At 45.1% G+C, this 17,736-nt stretch overlaps 1 protein-coding gene across 6 annotated transcripts in view; it reads left to right on the top strand.

Annotated features, from left to right (window-relative positions):
* RYR3 (ryanodine receptor 3) overlaps nucleotides 1-17,736 on the top strand; it is a 570,624-nt gene that overhangs the window by 353,220 nt on the left and 199,668 nt on the right. For all 6 annotated transcript variants that reach the window (XM_082452325.1, XM_082452326.1, XM_082452324.1 and 3 more), the window contains 7 exons: nucleotides 538-697; nucleotides 2,428-2,575; nucleotides 3,454-3,659; nucleotides 4,262-4,436; nucleotides 13,183-13,391; nucleotides 15,030-15,205; nucleotides 16,095-16,131. In XM_082452325.1, the coding sequence (XP_082308451.1) occupies nucleotides 538-697; nucleotides 2,428-2,575; nucleotides 3,454-3,659; nucleotides 4,262-4,436; nucleotides 13,183-13,391; nucleotides 15,030-15,205; nucleotides 16,095-16,131 (1,111 nt within the window). The remainder of the gene's footprint in view (nucleotides 1-537; nucleotides 698-2,427; nucleotides 2,576-3,453; nucleotides 3,660-4,261; nucleotides 4,437-13,182; nucleotides 13,392-15,029; nucleotides 15,206-16,094; nucleotides 16,132-17,736) is intronic.

The following is a 17,736-nucleotide window of genomic DNA, read 5'->3' as shown; positions in this document are numbered from 1 at the left end:
GTGACTCCTGGACTGGACAGCAAACCATGAAGATCACTTCAAGCTCACAAACTCTCTAATGTAATGATTTTTTAAAATTCTCAAAATGAAGGTTTAGTGTTCTAAGACTGAGTGATCATTCTTTGATGATTTGTAAGAAACCGTTTGGCTCAAGGTCCTGTCCTTGCCAATATGATCATAACCTTTTGTGCTTTTGAAGCGAGACCAAGGAGCTTCGGGTGATGTTACATTACACTGAATGTGCCCATCGTTTGTAGGGCAGAGTAGTTTTCTTAGGAATAAGGGTGGATTTGCACAGACCATCCACTTTCTCCAACAGTCGCCCTAATCTGTGACATGCGTTGGCAAAAAGGATGGTGGATGAGGGTCTTCTTCTAAAGACTTGAGATAGAGCTGAACTGTCCATTCTGCCAAAGATAGAATCTGTGACTGTAGCCTTATTTTCCTAGTGTTCTGACCCTGTGCTATTGGTCTAAAATCAGGAATGGGGGAGTCGTACAGTTCTGTTCAAAATATATATTTTCCATTTACTTGTAGCTACATGATGTCCAATGGCTATAAGCCAGCCCCTTTGGATTTGTCTGATGTGAAGCTGTTACCTCCTCAAGAAATTTTAGTGGATAAGCTTGCAGAAAATGCACACAATGTTTGGGCAAAAGACAGAATAAGACAAGGATGGACCTATGGCATTCAACAGGTGAGAAGTGCTGGGTCAGGCCTGCTGGAGGAGCCAGGAGATGTGATCATGCATTAAAATGCCATTTTGCTTTGGTGGGTATTAGATTGGAAGGTGGAGGTTGCCCTTGCACTCTGTTCCTCATGCCTCAGCACATTCATTATTTATAGAATCATGGGACTGGATGGAATTTGTAATGGTCACATTGATGTTAACTCCAGGCATAATTCCAGTTTTTCAGCAATGGATAGGCTTACCTTTCCTTTGTTAGTCTGGTTCACTTGTGATCATGTTGCCCTGTGTATATGGCCGCTGGCTTCATCTTCTCTCATTCCCCGTTTTGTTGCTTGCCTCACGGAGTGCTGAGCTTTCATGCACTCTCCAAGGCCAAGGTAAGGCTCACATAAATCAACGTCACAGCTCAGCAGTATTTCTGGGATGGTCCCAAGTATCTACCACTGAAGGGGAAAAGGAGGGGAAGCTAGCCCAGGAGAGAGGCAGACTAGCCCACCAAGAAACCTGTGCCCCCTTCCTTCAGTCCACAGGGCCAAGATTCTTGGGCAGGGTTCTTAGTTTATCCAGAGGCAGCCTGAGAGCCCAGCAAGGAATTAAGTGGAGTTTAGAACCAGGATTCGGCCCAAACCATCTGGTACACCTCTCACTCTGAAATGCCCCCCTCATCTCAGTAAGTACCGGGCTCAGTATCAGGGAAGTTCAAGGATAGCTGTGTGCACACGTGTTCATTCATTCCTGAGCCTCCAAACCTGCACGCGTCTGGAACCAAGAAGACCACAACTATGGAAACTGTGGCAGGGAAGGGAGTTGGGGATTCAAAACAGCATGTGAGGTTATGATGACTTGTCACTGCTGTTGTCATTATTGTCTTCTTAGTCCCCATTAAGGAACCAAGGAGGACTATAATACAAATATGTGCCTACTACCATGAAATGGCCCCACTGTGGCTCTGCCACCTTTTCAGATGTTTCTCTGTGAGCAGAGATGTCTATTAAGAACTGTTGGGACTTCCCTGGTGGCTCAGTAGTTAAGAATCTGCCTGCCAATGCAGGGGAAACAGGTTCGAGCCCTGGTCCGGGAAGATCCCACATGCTGCGGAGCAACTAAGCCCGTGAGCCACAACTACCAAGCCTGTGCTCTAGAGCCTGCGAGCCACAACTACTGAGCCCGCGTGCCACAACTACTGAAGCCCACATGCCTAGAGCCCGTGCTCCACAACAAGAGAAGACACCGCAATGAGAAGCCCGCACACCACAACGAAGAGTAGCCCCCCGCTCACCGCAACTAGAGAAAGCCTGCGTGCAGCAACGAAGACCCAATGCAGCCAAAAATAAATAAATTAATTTAAAAAAAAATCTGTTGTGAGGAGGCCATAACTGTTTGAATCATGGCATGATCTTTCATAAGGGAATAGTTACGCAAACCCCCATCTGCCTTGCCTTGGGAATGGAGGTTTCTAACCAATTTCGTGACACTTCATTTTATTCACAGGCTGGCATTATTGAAATGGGTTTTTTTACTGCTAGTTTTGAATGTTAGTACAAATTTTCCATTTATACTCATTTAATCTTGAAGCGGCAAATATGTACATTGGTAAATATCAAGGCACTGGGAGAGGAGCTAGCAGACTCACCCAAGGAAGCCAGGACTGTCGCTGGGAGTATGTGAGTGGGACAAGCTCTTTGTAAAGATGATAATGCATTTTCTCAGCATCTCTTTTCTCTGGCTTCACATAGGATTTAAAGAACAAAAGAAATCCCCGTCTGGTGCCATATGCATTATTGGATGAGCGTACCAAGAAGTCAAACAGGGACAGCCTTCGTGAAGCTGTTCGGACTTTTGTTGGTTATGGTTATAACATTGAGCCATCAGACCAAGAACTAGGTAATCAGTGGAGATTGTTCACTCTGGCCCCAGCTTACTAAACAGGTCTTCTTCTGGCAGAATGCTAACTTTCAACAGGTCTAACTTGCACTATTAGAAATGCTGGTGGTGCTAAAGAGTGCTAAACTCAATGGTGTATTTTAGAAGTGGGGCGGAGGGAGGAGGGACCATGTTGATAATAAAGCAGTGTCCCATTGACAGATGTTTCTGTAACGAGCACGTCTATGACATAATCCCACAGGGAATAAGTTATCCTCCAGCACTGCTGAGCTTTTCAGGATATTTGGTCACAAAACCAAGTTACCTTTATTTCTCTTGTTTTCCAAACATGTGACTATCAGCTTACTTTGGGGCCAGGTAATGCCATCTCTAAATTGAATTCTAGCACTGATTAAAATCACCAGCTTATGATTATTTAACATGTCACTGCCATCTCGTACCCCAGGGGATACCATAGGCTAGTGGGGCAGTAAAACATGGTTAAGGGGATGGATTTGGAGGAAGACAGACCTGGGTTCAAATCTTTGCTCTCCTTGGTTTATGGGCTCTAAGACCTTGAAGAGGTGAAACTCTCTGAACCTCAATTTCTTCATTGGTAAGAGGAAGACAATAATACTGATTTCATAGGATTATTGTGAGGAAAAACTGAGATTTAGTTTCTACTGCAAAGCAATCACTCACTGAATGGTAGCTTGTATTGCTATTATGATATGATGATGATAGTGATGATTATATTATGAACAGAATGCTGTATTGGCTAGTAGGAGATCTGTCATCAGCCTTTGTTGTTGAAAGTGTTTCGAGGAATGCTCCCTAAATATTAAACCTATGTTCTCTCTCTCCCTCCTGCACCCTCTACTCCCTTTTCTTCTCGATAGCTGACCCAGCTGTGGAGAAAGTCAGCATAGACAAGATCCGCTTTTTCCGGGTAGAGCGCTCTTACGCAGTGAGATCTGGAAAGTGGTATTTTGAGTTTGAGGTGGTGACCGGAGGAGACATGCGTGTCGGCTGGGCCAGGCCAGGCTGTCGGCCTGACGTTGAGCTGGGGGCCGATGACCAAGCCTTTGTGTTTGAAGGCAGCAGGGTGAGTCAGGCTGGTGTCCGCATGTCCTCAGTCCGGGTTTTTCTGCTTCACGTATTTCCCCAGAAGTGAAGAGTGCTGAGTATCTGGATCTCTGGCTTCAAAAGGGAGGAGCCACCACACTGGCTGATTGAGACCATAGAACGATCATCACTTAGTGTTTGTCCCTTCGCTCTTTCCTCGGGAGAAGGGGAGGGCTGCACACTTCTGTCCCTTCCGTAGTCACCTCCGTATCTGCCTTGCCTCTAGCCCATGTTCCCCTCTGCAGGGGAGGCTCACAGAACACTGTGCAGCCAGTATGAGGGAAAATCTTACCACTTTGTCTTAGAGGCAGTTTGGCTTGTTTTCATAGCTGGCTAGGTATTGGGAGACTCAGGCCACCTTTTCTGATGAGCCTTGTGTATCTTGGTTTCATTCATCTGTAGATTCTCCCTGTGAGTTGTCCTTGGTAGAAAGGAAAGTGCCTTGTAGAAAGGAAAGTGCCTTGTAGAAACAAGATACCACTGCCCATTAGGAGAAATTATTCATGGGGTCATTTCTTCAGTAGTACAGGGCCCTCTAGGCTAGGACCTCCATTTCTCTAAGCCCTCGCTCTTGTTTTCTAGGGCCAGCGTTGGCATCAAGGGAGTGGGTATTTTGGACGGACCTGGCAGCCAGGAGATGTGGTTGGATGTATGATTAACCTGGATGATGCTTCAATGATCTTCACGCTGAATGGGGAGTTGCTGATCACCAACAAAGGCTCTGAGCTTGCCTTCGCTGACTACGAGATTGACGATGGTAAATCCACCAGCTTTCCCCCCTTCCACCTCCACGAGATGAAGGGAAATCCAGGGAGCAGGGTGAGATCTTCTACCTCCTCACTTAGGACACACTGACCTTTGCAGATTTGAAACCCTGATGGGGAAGATGAGATCTTATACTATCATTTTTGAAGGATCAAGACAAATAATAGGGATAGTTGATGTGTGCAGTGTAAACGTAAGTCTGAACTTGCCGAGAGACTGACCAAGGGGCTCTCCTCTAATCCCCTGCCCTGTGCCTTGGCATGTTAAGGTACCTCACGTTTCCCGGTATCACAAAGGAAATGCTAATTGCATGTGGACTAATATCCCTGGCAGGAGAGAAAAGTTGGTGAGTTAAAGAATTATCCTCATATTCTGAATTGAATTGTCAGTCTGAATGTCTGTGTAATTGAACTTGATGCTTTGATGAGAACCACTGAAACACGGAAGTCTGACTTAGCTGTTCCCTTGAATGAAATAGAATTTATTTTGAAAGTCAAGCATGCTATGAAACCCAAGCACAGTTGCACTTGTTAATGGCCGTGAATAGACTGCAGTCAGGGCAGTGCTTCCAGCTACACAAAGGAGCGACGGGCGCTTCTTACTTCCCATCTGCAGAGCTACGTTAGGTACCAAGGCTGTTGGCACCAGGAGAAGGAGCCCTGGACTGTGGGTTAGCTGACTCGCTCCTAACAAACTGCGTGGCTCCCGGACAGGTTTGGCTTGACTTCTCTGGGCTTTGCCTCCTTCCTCTGTACCAGAAAACAGGATGATAGACTGCATAAGTGCCAACATCCTTCTCAGTTGTAAAATTCTATGGCAGTGACTTAATACCCACTGTGATCACACCCCTGTGCTTGGTGCTTTGCCACTCTCTGCTGCTTCAGTACAGATGAGAAGGAGGCAGGGAGGTCGAGAGGAAAAGAGGCTGCTCTGGGTCAGGAGGCCTGGGTTCCTGTCCTGCCTCTGCCCTTCCCACCTGTGACATCTCGGGTTGACTTTATTTAATGTCTTTTTACCTCATTTCCCTCTTCTGTAAATGATTAGGGTTCCTGGTAGCTTTAAATTTCTGAGACTTTACAAAAAGAAACAGTCCTCCCTCCCCACCCTGAAAGTGAAAAAAGATAAAACCGCACAGGCAAGAGCAGCAGAAATACGTGAGTATGTATTTTTAATACATATAAAATATTCTGTATTTACAATGTGTTTTAGCTTTACAAATCACTTTCACACTTTTTGCAGACATCTATTATCTGCAACATGCATATCCAACTGTACCTTAAAAGAGCTTTAAAGATTTTTCTAAGAGCCACATATTTGGGGTAATAGAAAAGTTGCAAGTCAACGTATTTTCCTAGAAAGACAGGATGACTGAAGCCAGATGGGGTCATATTTTAATGCCTTCTAAAAAGGTTTAAAATCAAAGTTTTGAAAAATATGTTTCTGGAAACAACTGGGAGAGATGTTACCAGCAGAAAGAATGGTTTATGCACTGGTTCAGAGGCAAAGAGGGGGAAATCATGTCAGGGGGCATGAGGGCAGTGGAGAAGAGCATCCTCTGACACTGTTCTTTGGAAACAGATATTCACCAAGTACCCATCACAGGCAGTGCTCTCTTCATGAGGCTGGAGGAAAACGAAGAATTAGAAGATTCCGATTCATCCCCAAGGAAAGTAGCTCCCTGGAGTAGGAAGAGTCCAAAGACCAGAGACCTTGTTATGACTCCCCTGAGTGTGGATTCGGGGAGGTCACTTGTCTATGAGACTTTGGCTCAACATAAGGAGGAGACAAGAATCTTGTCTGTGTGCAGAGTTCTAAGAATTCTGTAAAGTCTAAAGCCTTGCTGCTCAAAAGTGTGGTCCAGTTGTTATAAATGCAGAGTCTCAGACCCCATGCCTGTCCTACTGATTCAGAAACTGCATTCAGACAAGACACTCCGGTGGTTCCCACGCACTTTAAAGTATGAAAAGCAGTGGTCTAAAGTATACACAAATGTAAATGGTAGCAAAATTAAGGAGTTCATTTTCTAGTTGGAAAAATAAATAAGATGAAAATATGGAAAGGTAACTACCAATGCAAAGCGGTGGGATAAAAATGGCAAATGACCAATGCAGGATGAAAATTCTCTAAGAATGGGATTGGAACTGAAGGTTAAATAAAAAATATGAGCTGTCTGCCTCTGAGGAGAAGGGTCTTCTTCTAAAGGGGATGTGAGTCGAGTAATAGTGTGGAGTCAGGAAACTGCAGGAAAGAGTGATGGTACACTTGGGAAGATTTGTGTGTGGAATTTACAGAAGATGAAGGTGGAAAGAAAAAGACGGTGCAGATTATAGCTTCAAATATCAAGACTTGGTCTTTTTATTCAAAAAACTTTATTTATTGTCTAATCTGGGCCCAGCATCCTTGAACTCCACTCTCTATGACATGGGGAGCTGTCCTAGGGTTTGTGCAGAAGAATACTATAAAGAAGAGGGATGTTTTAGAACTCCGTTTTTAGAGATCATCTGTGCTGTAATGAAAGAGATGCCTCATAGACCTTTTGTGTACAGAGACATGATTTAACCTTCAGAATAACTGAGTCTATTATTAGCACTCTGTTTTATAATAGAATTGTACTGTACTGTGTTAACACACTGTACTGTAGTATTGTATCGCACTTTAATCACACAGAGACGAGATAATTGGGAGGCTCTTTCAGTTCTGTGATGGCTCAGGAGTCAGAGGAAGGGCAGTTGAAAGGGAGTCTGCATGCTTTTTCTTTGATGACAATAACCCGGAGGCCTAGAATCACCATATAGCATCTCTCTATTCTCTGCATAAAGTGGAAAGAGGCAGCAATTCTTGCCTTGAGCTGTTAGGAAAAGCATCTGTTGAAAATAAAACATTTTGTGCATTCTAGCCCCATATCAAGCAAAATCCCCTATATGTTTGTGTTCTGGTCACCAGCACCCCAGCCTTGATGCAGGCCATTTACCCCAGAGGGAGTTGCGCTGTGTGAAGTTTTTAGTCCTTTGGGGGAAGGAATGGGGGCAGGCACTACAATTCGTGGCTGGTCTTTTTTCCCTCTGGGTTATTTATAAGTTGTCATCTTCATCCTCTCCTGTATCATAGATGATCTACTCTTATGGGCCTCATTAGAATTTTCCTAATCATTGTTCCCTGGCCTGGACCATCACAGCTCACAGTGTTATCACCAAAAGGCATCTGGAAGCTCAGAAGCTTCCACGGTGAAACCTTTGCTATTAGTGTTCTCTTTTATCCCATTTAAAGGAAAGGAAGAGAAAGTTCTGCACATGGTGCCAGACCTCAGAACATGCTGTCTGGAAGAGGCTTCAGAGCTGGTCTCCTGTTCTGCCTGTAGCAGGCACTCCCCTGGGGCACCTCCTGCCTCGCTACAGCTTCAGCGTCTGCAGGGGCAGCGTCCCAGGCTCTTCCTGCCACTGGCCTGTCAGGTTTTAACACATCCCCCAGCTCTGCTGGCAGCTCTTCCGTAGGCAGCAGATGAAACTTCCTTGCGGGCAGTGTCGCTGCCATCTGTGCACAGAGACACTGGTACCCAAGCTTCCCCTGTCATTCTCTCCCCAGATGGGTGCTATGGCAGGGGAACGTGGCCTCTTGTTTCCTGTGTTTTCTACAAGGCTTGTGACCATCTCAGTGCTGTCCCCGAACACCATCTTTGTGAGTCTTAGAAAATTAAAATTAATGGGTAAAACATGAGCTGCTGGATTGAGACTCTCAGAAACAGCCCAGGAATGGTCTGGGCAGTCATTTAACCACCTCTCCCCAAGATCTGAGTCTTTCCATTACTGGGAGTGATTTGCTCTCATGTCTTTCTTCAGCTTGACATGGCCTAAAAATGGATCCATGGTTGGGATTGTGTAGATAATTGGTTTCTTTCCAAGCTCCTGAATTATAAAAAGATGACCTCCTGGCTGACTCTCTTCCTAGTCGCAAAGCCGTATGAGGCCTTGTGATTCAAAGTTTATCAGAACCTGGGGTCCTCTGGAGGATTTAAATGCGTGTGTTCTTGACATACCTTTCCTAGAACAGGAATTCTATGCACATCTAGGTTCCAAGTAAGGCCGTTTGCAAATTTTCTCCTCAAACCTCTTCAATGATGTCAGCATAATTACTTCTACTAGGCTGCAGGTAGGGACGGAGTATTGCTTTCCCCCTTTATTTTTCCGTTTTCTTACTTCTCCAGTCTCATTTGAAGCTAGGGATTAATTGAGTTGTGTGCAAAGTGCAAATCCTTGTGTGTGCACGACATTGTTCACAGTAATGCCAGGTGGCCTTACCAAGTGGATCTGTTTATCCAGATCAACTCCAGGGAGCCGTGTGGCCACTTGAAGAAAGCAGCCCTTCTCCTCCAAGGGGCCTGGAGTGCTTTGCGGTTGTAGGTCTCCAGCTGCCTGATCTAGAGGCAAACTAATCAACTACATGACACTTAGTAAAATCATCTGAAAAGTGAAGGAAGAGTTCATCACAAAGCCAGTCACTGGAGATAAGAATTAGAAAGCAGTCATCCGGACCTCAGTCCCCATTTCTTGCTCTGGACTGCTCTCGGGCAGCCTCGTTCACATGCTGGCTCCACATACTTACCAAGAGACAGAACTTGAGCAAGTTATCAACTTGCTAGGCCTCGGTTTCCTCATCTGTAAAATGGGCACAATAATGAGCTAAATCTGTAGAGCGCTGAGCCCAGGGCCTGACACCTAGAAAGTACTTGATAAATATTAGCTGGTAGGGTTTATCATCATTGTTCCCCCTTATCTGTCTATCAAGCAGAGTTATCAAGTTACATGAAGTTGTAACTCCTCAAGTAAAGATGTTGTAGAAATGGAGCAGAGTCTCTCCACCAGGTGGAGGGAGCTGATTAAATGTATCCAGTTTTCAAGTATTCTTCCCCAGGAGAAAGTGCTGGTGCCTTATGAGGATGTAGCTTTGCTCTCGGTCCTTTCTGGAGTTTCTCTTTTCTGACTCAAGCCTGGGATTTAGCTTCTCGTCTGCTGTTGTACAGAGCTGTCCCCGCTGTGCCCACTTAGTCCCGAGGAGCTCCCTGACACTCCCTCCTGTTGCTTTGACATCCCCGACTTTTGTTTCAGAGTCTGTTTTCAGGCAGTGTTCAGCTCTCCCCCATAGAGATGGCTTCTGCCTCAGAGCGACAGCTCTCTGCTCTGTAATGCGTACGGCCCTCTGCCCTAGGACATAACTGCTGTTTAAATCTGGGGCATTCACCCCCTGTTACCTTCACCCCCTCTCTTGCACACTGACTGTCAGCTGGTCTGTGAGTCAGAGGGTGTGGGATCTTTTCCCATTTTGTCACTTGCCCTTCTTACAACCTTGGTCAAGTCTGTTAGCTCCTCAAACCTTCAGATTTATCTTCAGCAAAGTACTGTCCCCTCTGCTGATGGCTTAGGAACAATGAGGAGCCCAAGCTCCTTAGAAAAAAGGCCTCATGCAGATATGACCTTTCTTCCTTTCTGCATGCATCTTGCATCGTCAGGGGGTCTATAACTAGGAAGTCATTGATATGACCTGGGTTAGTCAGAAGTCCCCATTGTTTTTGAATCTGCTGCTTACTTATCCCATCATTCAAGTTATTGGAGAAGAAAGGGGAAGAGAGACTTTCTTTTTTTTATTGATTTTATTGAAGTATAGTTGATTTACAATGTTGTGTTAATTTCTGCTGTACAGCAAAGTGATATATACATTCTTTTTCATATTCTTTTCCATTATGCTTTATCACAGGATATCAGATATAGTTCCCTGAATATTTATCCATTCTGTATATAATGGTTTGCATCTGCTAATCCCAAACGCCCAAATATCCCTCCCCCATCCCACCCCTTGGCAACAACAAGTCTGTTCTCTATGTCTGTGAGTCTGTTTCTGTTTCCTAAATAAGTTCATTTATGTCATATTTTAGATTCCACATATAAGTGGTATCATATGGTATTTGTCTTTCTCTGTCTGACTTCACTCCCTATGATAATCTCTAGGTCCATCCGTTTTGCTGCAAATGACATTATTTCATTCTTTTTTATGGCTGAGTAATATTCCATTGTATATATGTACCACATCTTCTTTATCCATTCATCCATCAGTGGACATTTAGGTTGCTTCCATGTGTTGGCTATTGTAAATAGTGCTGCTTTGAACACTGGGGTGCATGTATCCTTTTGCATTATAGTTTTGTCTGGATATATGCCCAGGCATGGAATTGCTGGATCATATGGAGCTCTATTTTTAGTTTTTTGAGGAGCCTCCATACTGTTCTCCATAGTGGCTGCACCAACTTACATTCCCACCAGCAGTGTAGGAGGGTTGCCTTTTCTCCACATCCAAGAGAGACTTTCTTAAGATGTCCTATCTCTGCTCACATCATGGATGGAACGCTTCAAAATCATGTCTCCAAGATAAAACTACTATAGTGGTACTTTTCCAGGTTGAAAACCAAAGTACTGTCTTGCAGGTGGGGATGTCTTACCACACAACATTCACTCTTGTGCGTTCCATTTGTCGTCCCCACTTCTGTAAGCTCCTGGTGATCAGGATGGTTTCTTTTCCTTCCCTCACGTCTTCTCATAGCATAGAACAGAGCCCGCTGGCCCAGTAGGGACCCAAAAGTTTTGCCAACAATCAGTCCTTATTCCATACTGGAATCAGATCTCCAAAGATTCCTCATTTATAAAAATCTCTGTCTCTAGAAGGGGATAGTTTCATCTATCCCAGTCTCGAGTGCCACGCCAGAAACATATCAATGCTCAGGACGGTGCATGAATCTGTGCTTGTCTGATGGACCAGACCATCTGCCTTACCGAGTGGTGGGACCACCAGCCCCCGGTGGTCCTGGGAGGAGGCTCTTTGTACAGACGTCACCGTCATTGCTAGGATTTCACTGGAGCTCTCTTACTCAGAAATAGTATTAAATAGTGTCCTAAATGAGTTCATAGTCTGTGAAAGCAACCAGCTCAGCTTGGGAGGGATTTATCTTTCACTTATGAGACTTATTTACATAGAAACTTTGTGGCTTAGATAACAGTATATAAGCACTGGTTTTAGGAGGAGTGCATTTTGGCCTTGGTCTCTATGAGCGACTTACTGTTGAACATAAATTCTCCCAAAATAGACCTTTAAATGTCCCCTTAAATAAGCACCGCCATCCTAGGAGTGACACGGTTTTCCTCTTAGGGACTCCAAACCCTGCTTCAGCCACCAGCCTCCGAGCCCTTCCTGCTTTTCTGAGCTCTCCTGGCAGCCTCAGCTGCCCTCCGGCTGCCTGCCGTCCATCTTCCCAGATCTGGGATAATGAGTGCTTTCCCAGTTCTGCTGATTTGTTGGTCCACAATTATGATTCATAAATAGCCTACAAACAAGAACACCAAATAATCTGAACTTCTGCCTTGGGTCTGTTCCGCATGGCAGTGTTATAATATGATGAGGATACAGAAGAGAGCTTGGAGAGGTAGTCACTGTGAGAGTGAACAGAGATTTCTCTGTCTCCTGCTTGAAAATCTCGCTTTCCTGCTTAGGAGGGGACTACAGCAGAAGGCTGGGAGGGTGGGGTTTGTAAACTGTATTTTGTAAACAAGCGGAGTGATTGTGTTAGCATCCAAAACTTCTTAGGAGCGTACTCTCAAAATGACATGAACCATTAGACCTCTCATTTCACTGGAGAAGATGCTGAGACCTAGAAAAGTTGGGCGGTTTACACCAAGTCATTCTTTAGGCATTGTTTTGTTTGGGGGCAGTATTTAAAATTACCCAGGGCCTAAGATATGGAAGCAAGCTAAGTGCCCATCAACAGATGGATGGATAAAGATGATGTGGTATGTGTCTATACACACACACACACACACACACACACACACACACACACGTACATACAATGGAATATTATTTAGCCGTAAAAAAGAATGAAAATCTGCCATTTGCAACACCGTGGGTGGATCCAGAGAGTATTATGCTTAGTGGAATAAGTCAGACAGAGAAAGACAAATACTCTATGTTATCACTTATATGTGAAATCTAAAAAATAAAACAATTGAAGGTATAGAACAAAACAGAAACAGACTCATAGATATTGAGAACAAACTAGTGATAACCAATAGGGAGAAGGAAGTGGGGAGGGGCAAGTTAGGGGTATGGGATTAAGAGACACAAACTACTGTGTATCAAAGAGATAAGCAACGAGGATATATCATTGTACAGCACAGGGAAATATAGCCATTGTTTTGTAATAACTTTAAATGGAGTACAATCTATTAAAATATTGAATCACTGTGTTGTACACCTGAAACTAATATATTGTAAATCAACTGTACCTCAAAAAAAAAAAAAAAAAACTCCAGAGATAAATAAAATAAAAAGTACCCAGGGCCTAAAATCAATTTTAGCTAAGGCATAGATAAAGAATTTCACTTTTTCTCTTATTGGTTTTACTTTTCCAGCTGATATTTATTTATGTCTTAAGAAGAATCTTACCTAGATGATTGTTTTTCTCAACAAATCATTTTGAACCGGACTCACTTTTCTTTCCCATATACCAAGGGCAGCCGTAAACTCCATGTGACCTCCTGTTGTTGAGTTTATGTGCCAGGAAGAAAGAAAAGGACGCTGTCCCGTCTTTCTGTCTTTCCTGCTGAGACTCAAAGCTGTTAAGGAAGCAAAGGTTCCGCTTCCTGCCAGCTTCCCAGGACAGTCCTGAGGGCTGACCGGGCTCTCTCACCATTCTGCAGGCTTTGTGCCCATATGCTCTCTGGGCCTGTCTCAGATCGGCCGCATGAATCTCGGGATGGACGCCAGCACCTTCAAGTTTTATACCATGTGCGGCCTCCAAGAGGGCTTTGAGCCTTTTGCTGTCAACATGAACCGCGACGTGGCCGTGTGGTTCAGCAAGCGCCTCCCAACATTTGTCAACGTGCCCAAGGATCATCCACAGATAGAGGTAACGCTGCATGTTGCGGGGACCCTGGCAGGCCAGGGGGGACCAAGGCCCTGAACTCCCGCTGGTGCTCCTGTCACCAGGTGGTGCTTGCCTAAGTCCACGCCCTGGCTGCGCCTACCCCGGTCACCTCCTCGCTGGCCCTCAGAGCCGTCGTTGCAGGTGCCTTAGTTGGGGCAGCTGAGTGGCATCTTACAAGTGGTAAGCACCTTGCAGATCCATCCCCAAACCTCTGGGCCACAATGTTTTCTCCAGACATGCCTATACCGGTATTATAGCAATACAGTATCCAGAGACCTTAAATGTTGTTTTCCTAAAAAAGTTCAGTACCTGCGCTCAGGATGATGTGTTCCAAACGTGGTTCTCCTCTGCTCATAACTCGATGTCTTTTAGGCTTTGTTTAATTCCTGGAGAACCGTCTCCAGGTTTTTAAGTGGAGGTGTAGTAGTTGATTATGATGCCTCCCACCTTGTCGGGGGAGGAGAGAGGCAGAGAAGCCAAAGACTGTAAGCAGCCTGATTCGGATTCTGGTTCTACATCTGCTTGCCTCTGTATCACCCAGCCCCACCATGGTTTTTTCATGGCGTAGGGGTGGGATGGGGGCCGATGGGATGTCAGACAAGTCAGCTCCACTGAAGCGTTAGATTCAATGGCTTGATTCCCCCAGACTGTTAAGTCCCCTTCACTCACTGCCCACTTTGAATTCAGCAAGTATCCACTCTTTACCCTCCGCTTTTCCCCACACTCTTAAATAGTAGAGACTTTAATTTCTCTGATTCCTACCTGGCCATTACTTTAGAAAGCTGGCTCATAAACATTTTGGAGGTCGTGAACCCCTTTGGCAAACTGATAGAATCTAGAGAACCTACACTTAGAAAAATATACAAACCACACAAAAATATGTAAGTGTACTCATGGACCCCAGGATAGGAACTATTCTCTAGAACGCAGGGAGAAATGCTCAGATTGTAACAAAATTATTATTGTAAGTCTGTTTACTTTCTCTGCTCCTCCCTCCCACCCCTCCTCAGCCCCCAGCCACACACACACACTTCAAAAATCCAGTTTTGATCTTTCCTCCAGTGCACCCCCTGCAGTGCTTGTGCCCTGGAGCTGGGAATTTCCTCAGTGTGTAGAGGAGTCTCCAGGAGCTTCTGCACTCAGGCTGTAACTGTGGTAAAGGTGGGAAAGGCACTGGGTGGAAGACAGTGCCCCCCCAAGGAAACTCTGATGTCTCTTCTTGAGCTTTGGGCTTTCTGGTGCCTTCTCCCTTAGATGTTCTCATGCCCACTGACAGGGGAAACCTCTGGAAAGATTTTCTCCTTCAGCCACTTGTCACCTTCCTAAAAGGTCAGCATCAGCGAATACAACACTGCATTACCCCCCTGGCTGGCATCCTTGACCTTGCAGAAAACCCAGTGAGCATTTTCAGATCCCTAATTTAGATCCCTCACTTCCCCAGCCAGAGGCAGATCTGTGATATTTTATAGGGCACGGTCCACGTAAGGATGAGTGTAATGGTTCAGTATCACTCATGACAACCTTTGTAGTTCACATGAAGCCTTGACGTAAGTAGTCAGTGAGGGGAGGAGGGGTGGGTCAGAGTCAGGCTGTGTCAGGTGAGGACCACGGCATTTCCAGGTCGTGAGGATCGATGGCACCGTGGACAGCCCTCCGTGCCTCAAGGTGATCCACAAGACGTTCGGCACACAGAACGGCAGTGCCAGCATGATCTACTGCCGCCTGAGCGTGCCGGTCGAGTGCCACTCCTCCTTCAGTCACAGCCCGTGTCTGGACAGTGACGCTTTCCAGAAAAGGTGAGGGAGGCGCCTCCAGCTCTCAGAGGTGCTCAGCGTGTCTGTTGCAAAGTCGGCTTTCTGTCTGTCTCCTGCTCCCTCTACCTCGGCACAACTAGAGCTCTGTGAGGAGGGTTCCCTCTGCTTTCAGTCAGGAAGAAATGAGGATGGGTGTGCACACGAGTGCATGCCCGTGCACATGTGTGTGTGTGCAGTGCATAATTAGGGGACCAATCAAGCTTAACTGGGTCACATCCAGTGAACAAGTTTCTGCTCTTCCCAAGTTGTCTGAGTCCCTAGCCTCCTTGCAACCTATAATTCGTATGCTTTTGGAGTAAAAAGAATGTAAGTGCATGAGAGGGTGCAATTGTTGTTGCCTTTGTGTGAAATTAGAAGCTTCTGTAGGCAAATACCGCCTTCTTTGCATAACTATGGCCAGTGTCCAACCCAGCAGCTGTGTGACTCATGAGTAATGTGACTTCCTCCTTCCTGATAAGGAATATATTCCTTGCTATCTTTCTTCCCTTTAATGTCTATTTTTTATCGTTGATGTATATCTGGTCTGGGTTTCCTCTAGAGTTTTACTGTCTACCAAGCTTTAAACAAGCAAAGCTGCTTAAGAGAACAGGATAATGTATTCCAAGGTATCCCTGCCTACATTATTAGCGTCTCCCAACCTCCCCCTAGCTCTAACTTACACCTGGGCTGAGAGACAAGAGTTGGAAGTCACAGCCCTGCCTGGTGGTATCAGGTTGCAAATGAACAAGTCCCAGGACCAGTCAGGCTCATGTATAGGAAAGAGCCAGCTTCTTAAACCTGCCTTCGTCATTAAAGGTAGATCAGTTGCCTGTCTGACTTGTGGGCTTCTCTGTAGACCTGAAGAACTAAAACATGGATTTCTTCCCCCCAGGAAACAGATGCAAGAAATACTCTCTCATACAACAACAGTAAGTAAATGTGCTCAATTATGGTTTTAATTATTTGATTCTTTGCTGTGCCTGGTAATATGCCCCCTACAGCAAAGGTCTGTCTAGAGATCCTCTGTAATTGCCAATTATTCTGTCTTTTAATATCCTTCTTGATGCTTCCAGAACATATCTATAGCATTTCTCAAGTGGGGGAAAGAAAAACAGTTATTCAATGCAAAACAGAACTCTACCTGGAGCATCTAATTGGGCATCATTGTGTGATTGGTGCCTATTTGCCACCAGGGACTCAGCACTGCCTTTCTGATTGAAATGAACATCAGTTGGGGGAGAAAGGGGGGGACTCTTAATGTAATCCTTTTGTTTGCTCTTTTATGTAAACTGCTATGAATCAATTCTCCCGTCTCTCTGAGCAGTGCCAGGAATAATGTTGAAAGCAGTCAAATGAGAAAAAGGAGCAGGGAGCTAGCCCAGAAGATGGAGGCTGCCTTTGGTTCTTTTTCTTCAGGCTAGACAGTGGTCAGAAAGCAATGCTTCTGAATTTCTTTCTTTCTCTCATCCTTCTTTAGCACCTGACCAACACACACACACACACACACACACACACACACACACACACAAATACAAATTCCTTTGGGAGAAATGCATGTCACCCCTTCTATAACGTTATCCTGCAACCCCACGTTCGTAGGTTAACTATCAAGAGTATGATTCTTGCAGCGGCATGTCACACACTTACTATGTGCAGGGCACTACACGGAGCATGTTGATCACCTTCCCTCTTAAGTTCCAGTGCAACCCCAGGAGATGAGCAATATCATGCGCTCTGAGGCACAGAGAGGACAAATGACTTGTCCAAGGTCACATGATTCATAGCTGCCAGTGCCAAGATGCCAGCACAGGTGTGTCTGGCTGACCCTTTTCCAATCAAAAAGTAGGACAGACTGCACATAAAAGGACTTCATTTGCACTACTGATACTATGTATAAAATAGATAACTAATGAGAACCTACTGTATAGCTCAGGGAACTCTACTCAGGGAACTCAGTGCTCTGTGGTGACCTAAATGGGAAGGAAATCCAAAAAAGAGGGGATATATGTATGGCCGGTTCACTTTGCTGTACGGTAGAAACTAACACAATATTGTAAAGCAACTATACTCCAGTAAAAATTTTTTAAAAAATAAAATAGAAGCAAAACAGAAAAAAAGAATAAATGTGCTCAGTTTCATAAAGAAAATGATGAAGCAGTCACTTACCTCAGTGCTTTAGTTGTTATGATAACATAGTGATACAATTCACAAGTTGTTACAATGCCCACCAAGAATGACTGTAATTTTTCAGCCCTGCCTGTCATTGAGTCTGATGACCACACAAAGCACATTTGGCCACATTGTGGGCTTTTTCTTTTGTAGCATCTTTTTCAAGACTTAAAAAAACTTAGACTTCCTGCAGAATTGCAAAGTGTAGCCTGAGTTCTCTAACCCCCTGGCCTCCAGGGCAATTTCATCGCTCTTCTCTCTGAGGGCAAAGATGTGCCTGGCTCTCCCTAGCAGCCCTGGTACCCAGAAGAGGGTTAGGGTTCTGTGCTGACCATTCTGAGTGGCTGCCCCTGGTCTCGGCAGCA

This window comes from Balaenoptera physalus (genome assembly GCF_965194825.1).
Source record: "Balaenoptera physalus genome assembly, chromosome: 2".
Taxonomy (NCBI): Eukaryota; Metazoa; Chordata; class Mammalia; order Artiodactyla; family Balaenopteridae; genus Balaenoptera; species Balaenoptera physalus.
The sequence above is the reverse complement of the archived record's forward strand: the minus strand, read 5'-3'. Positions and strand labels throughout refer to the sequence as shown.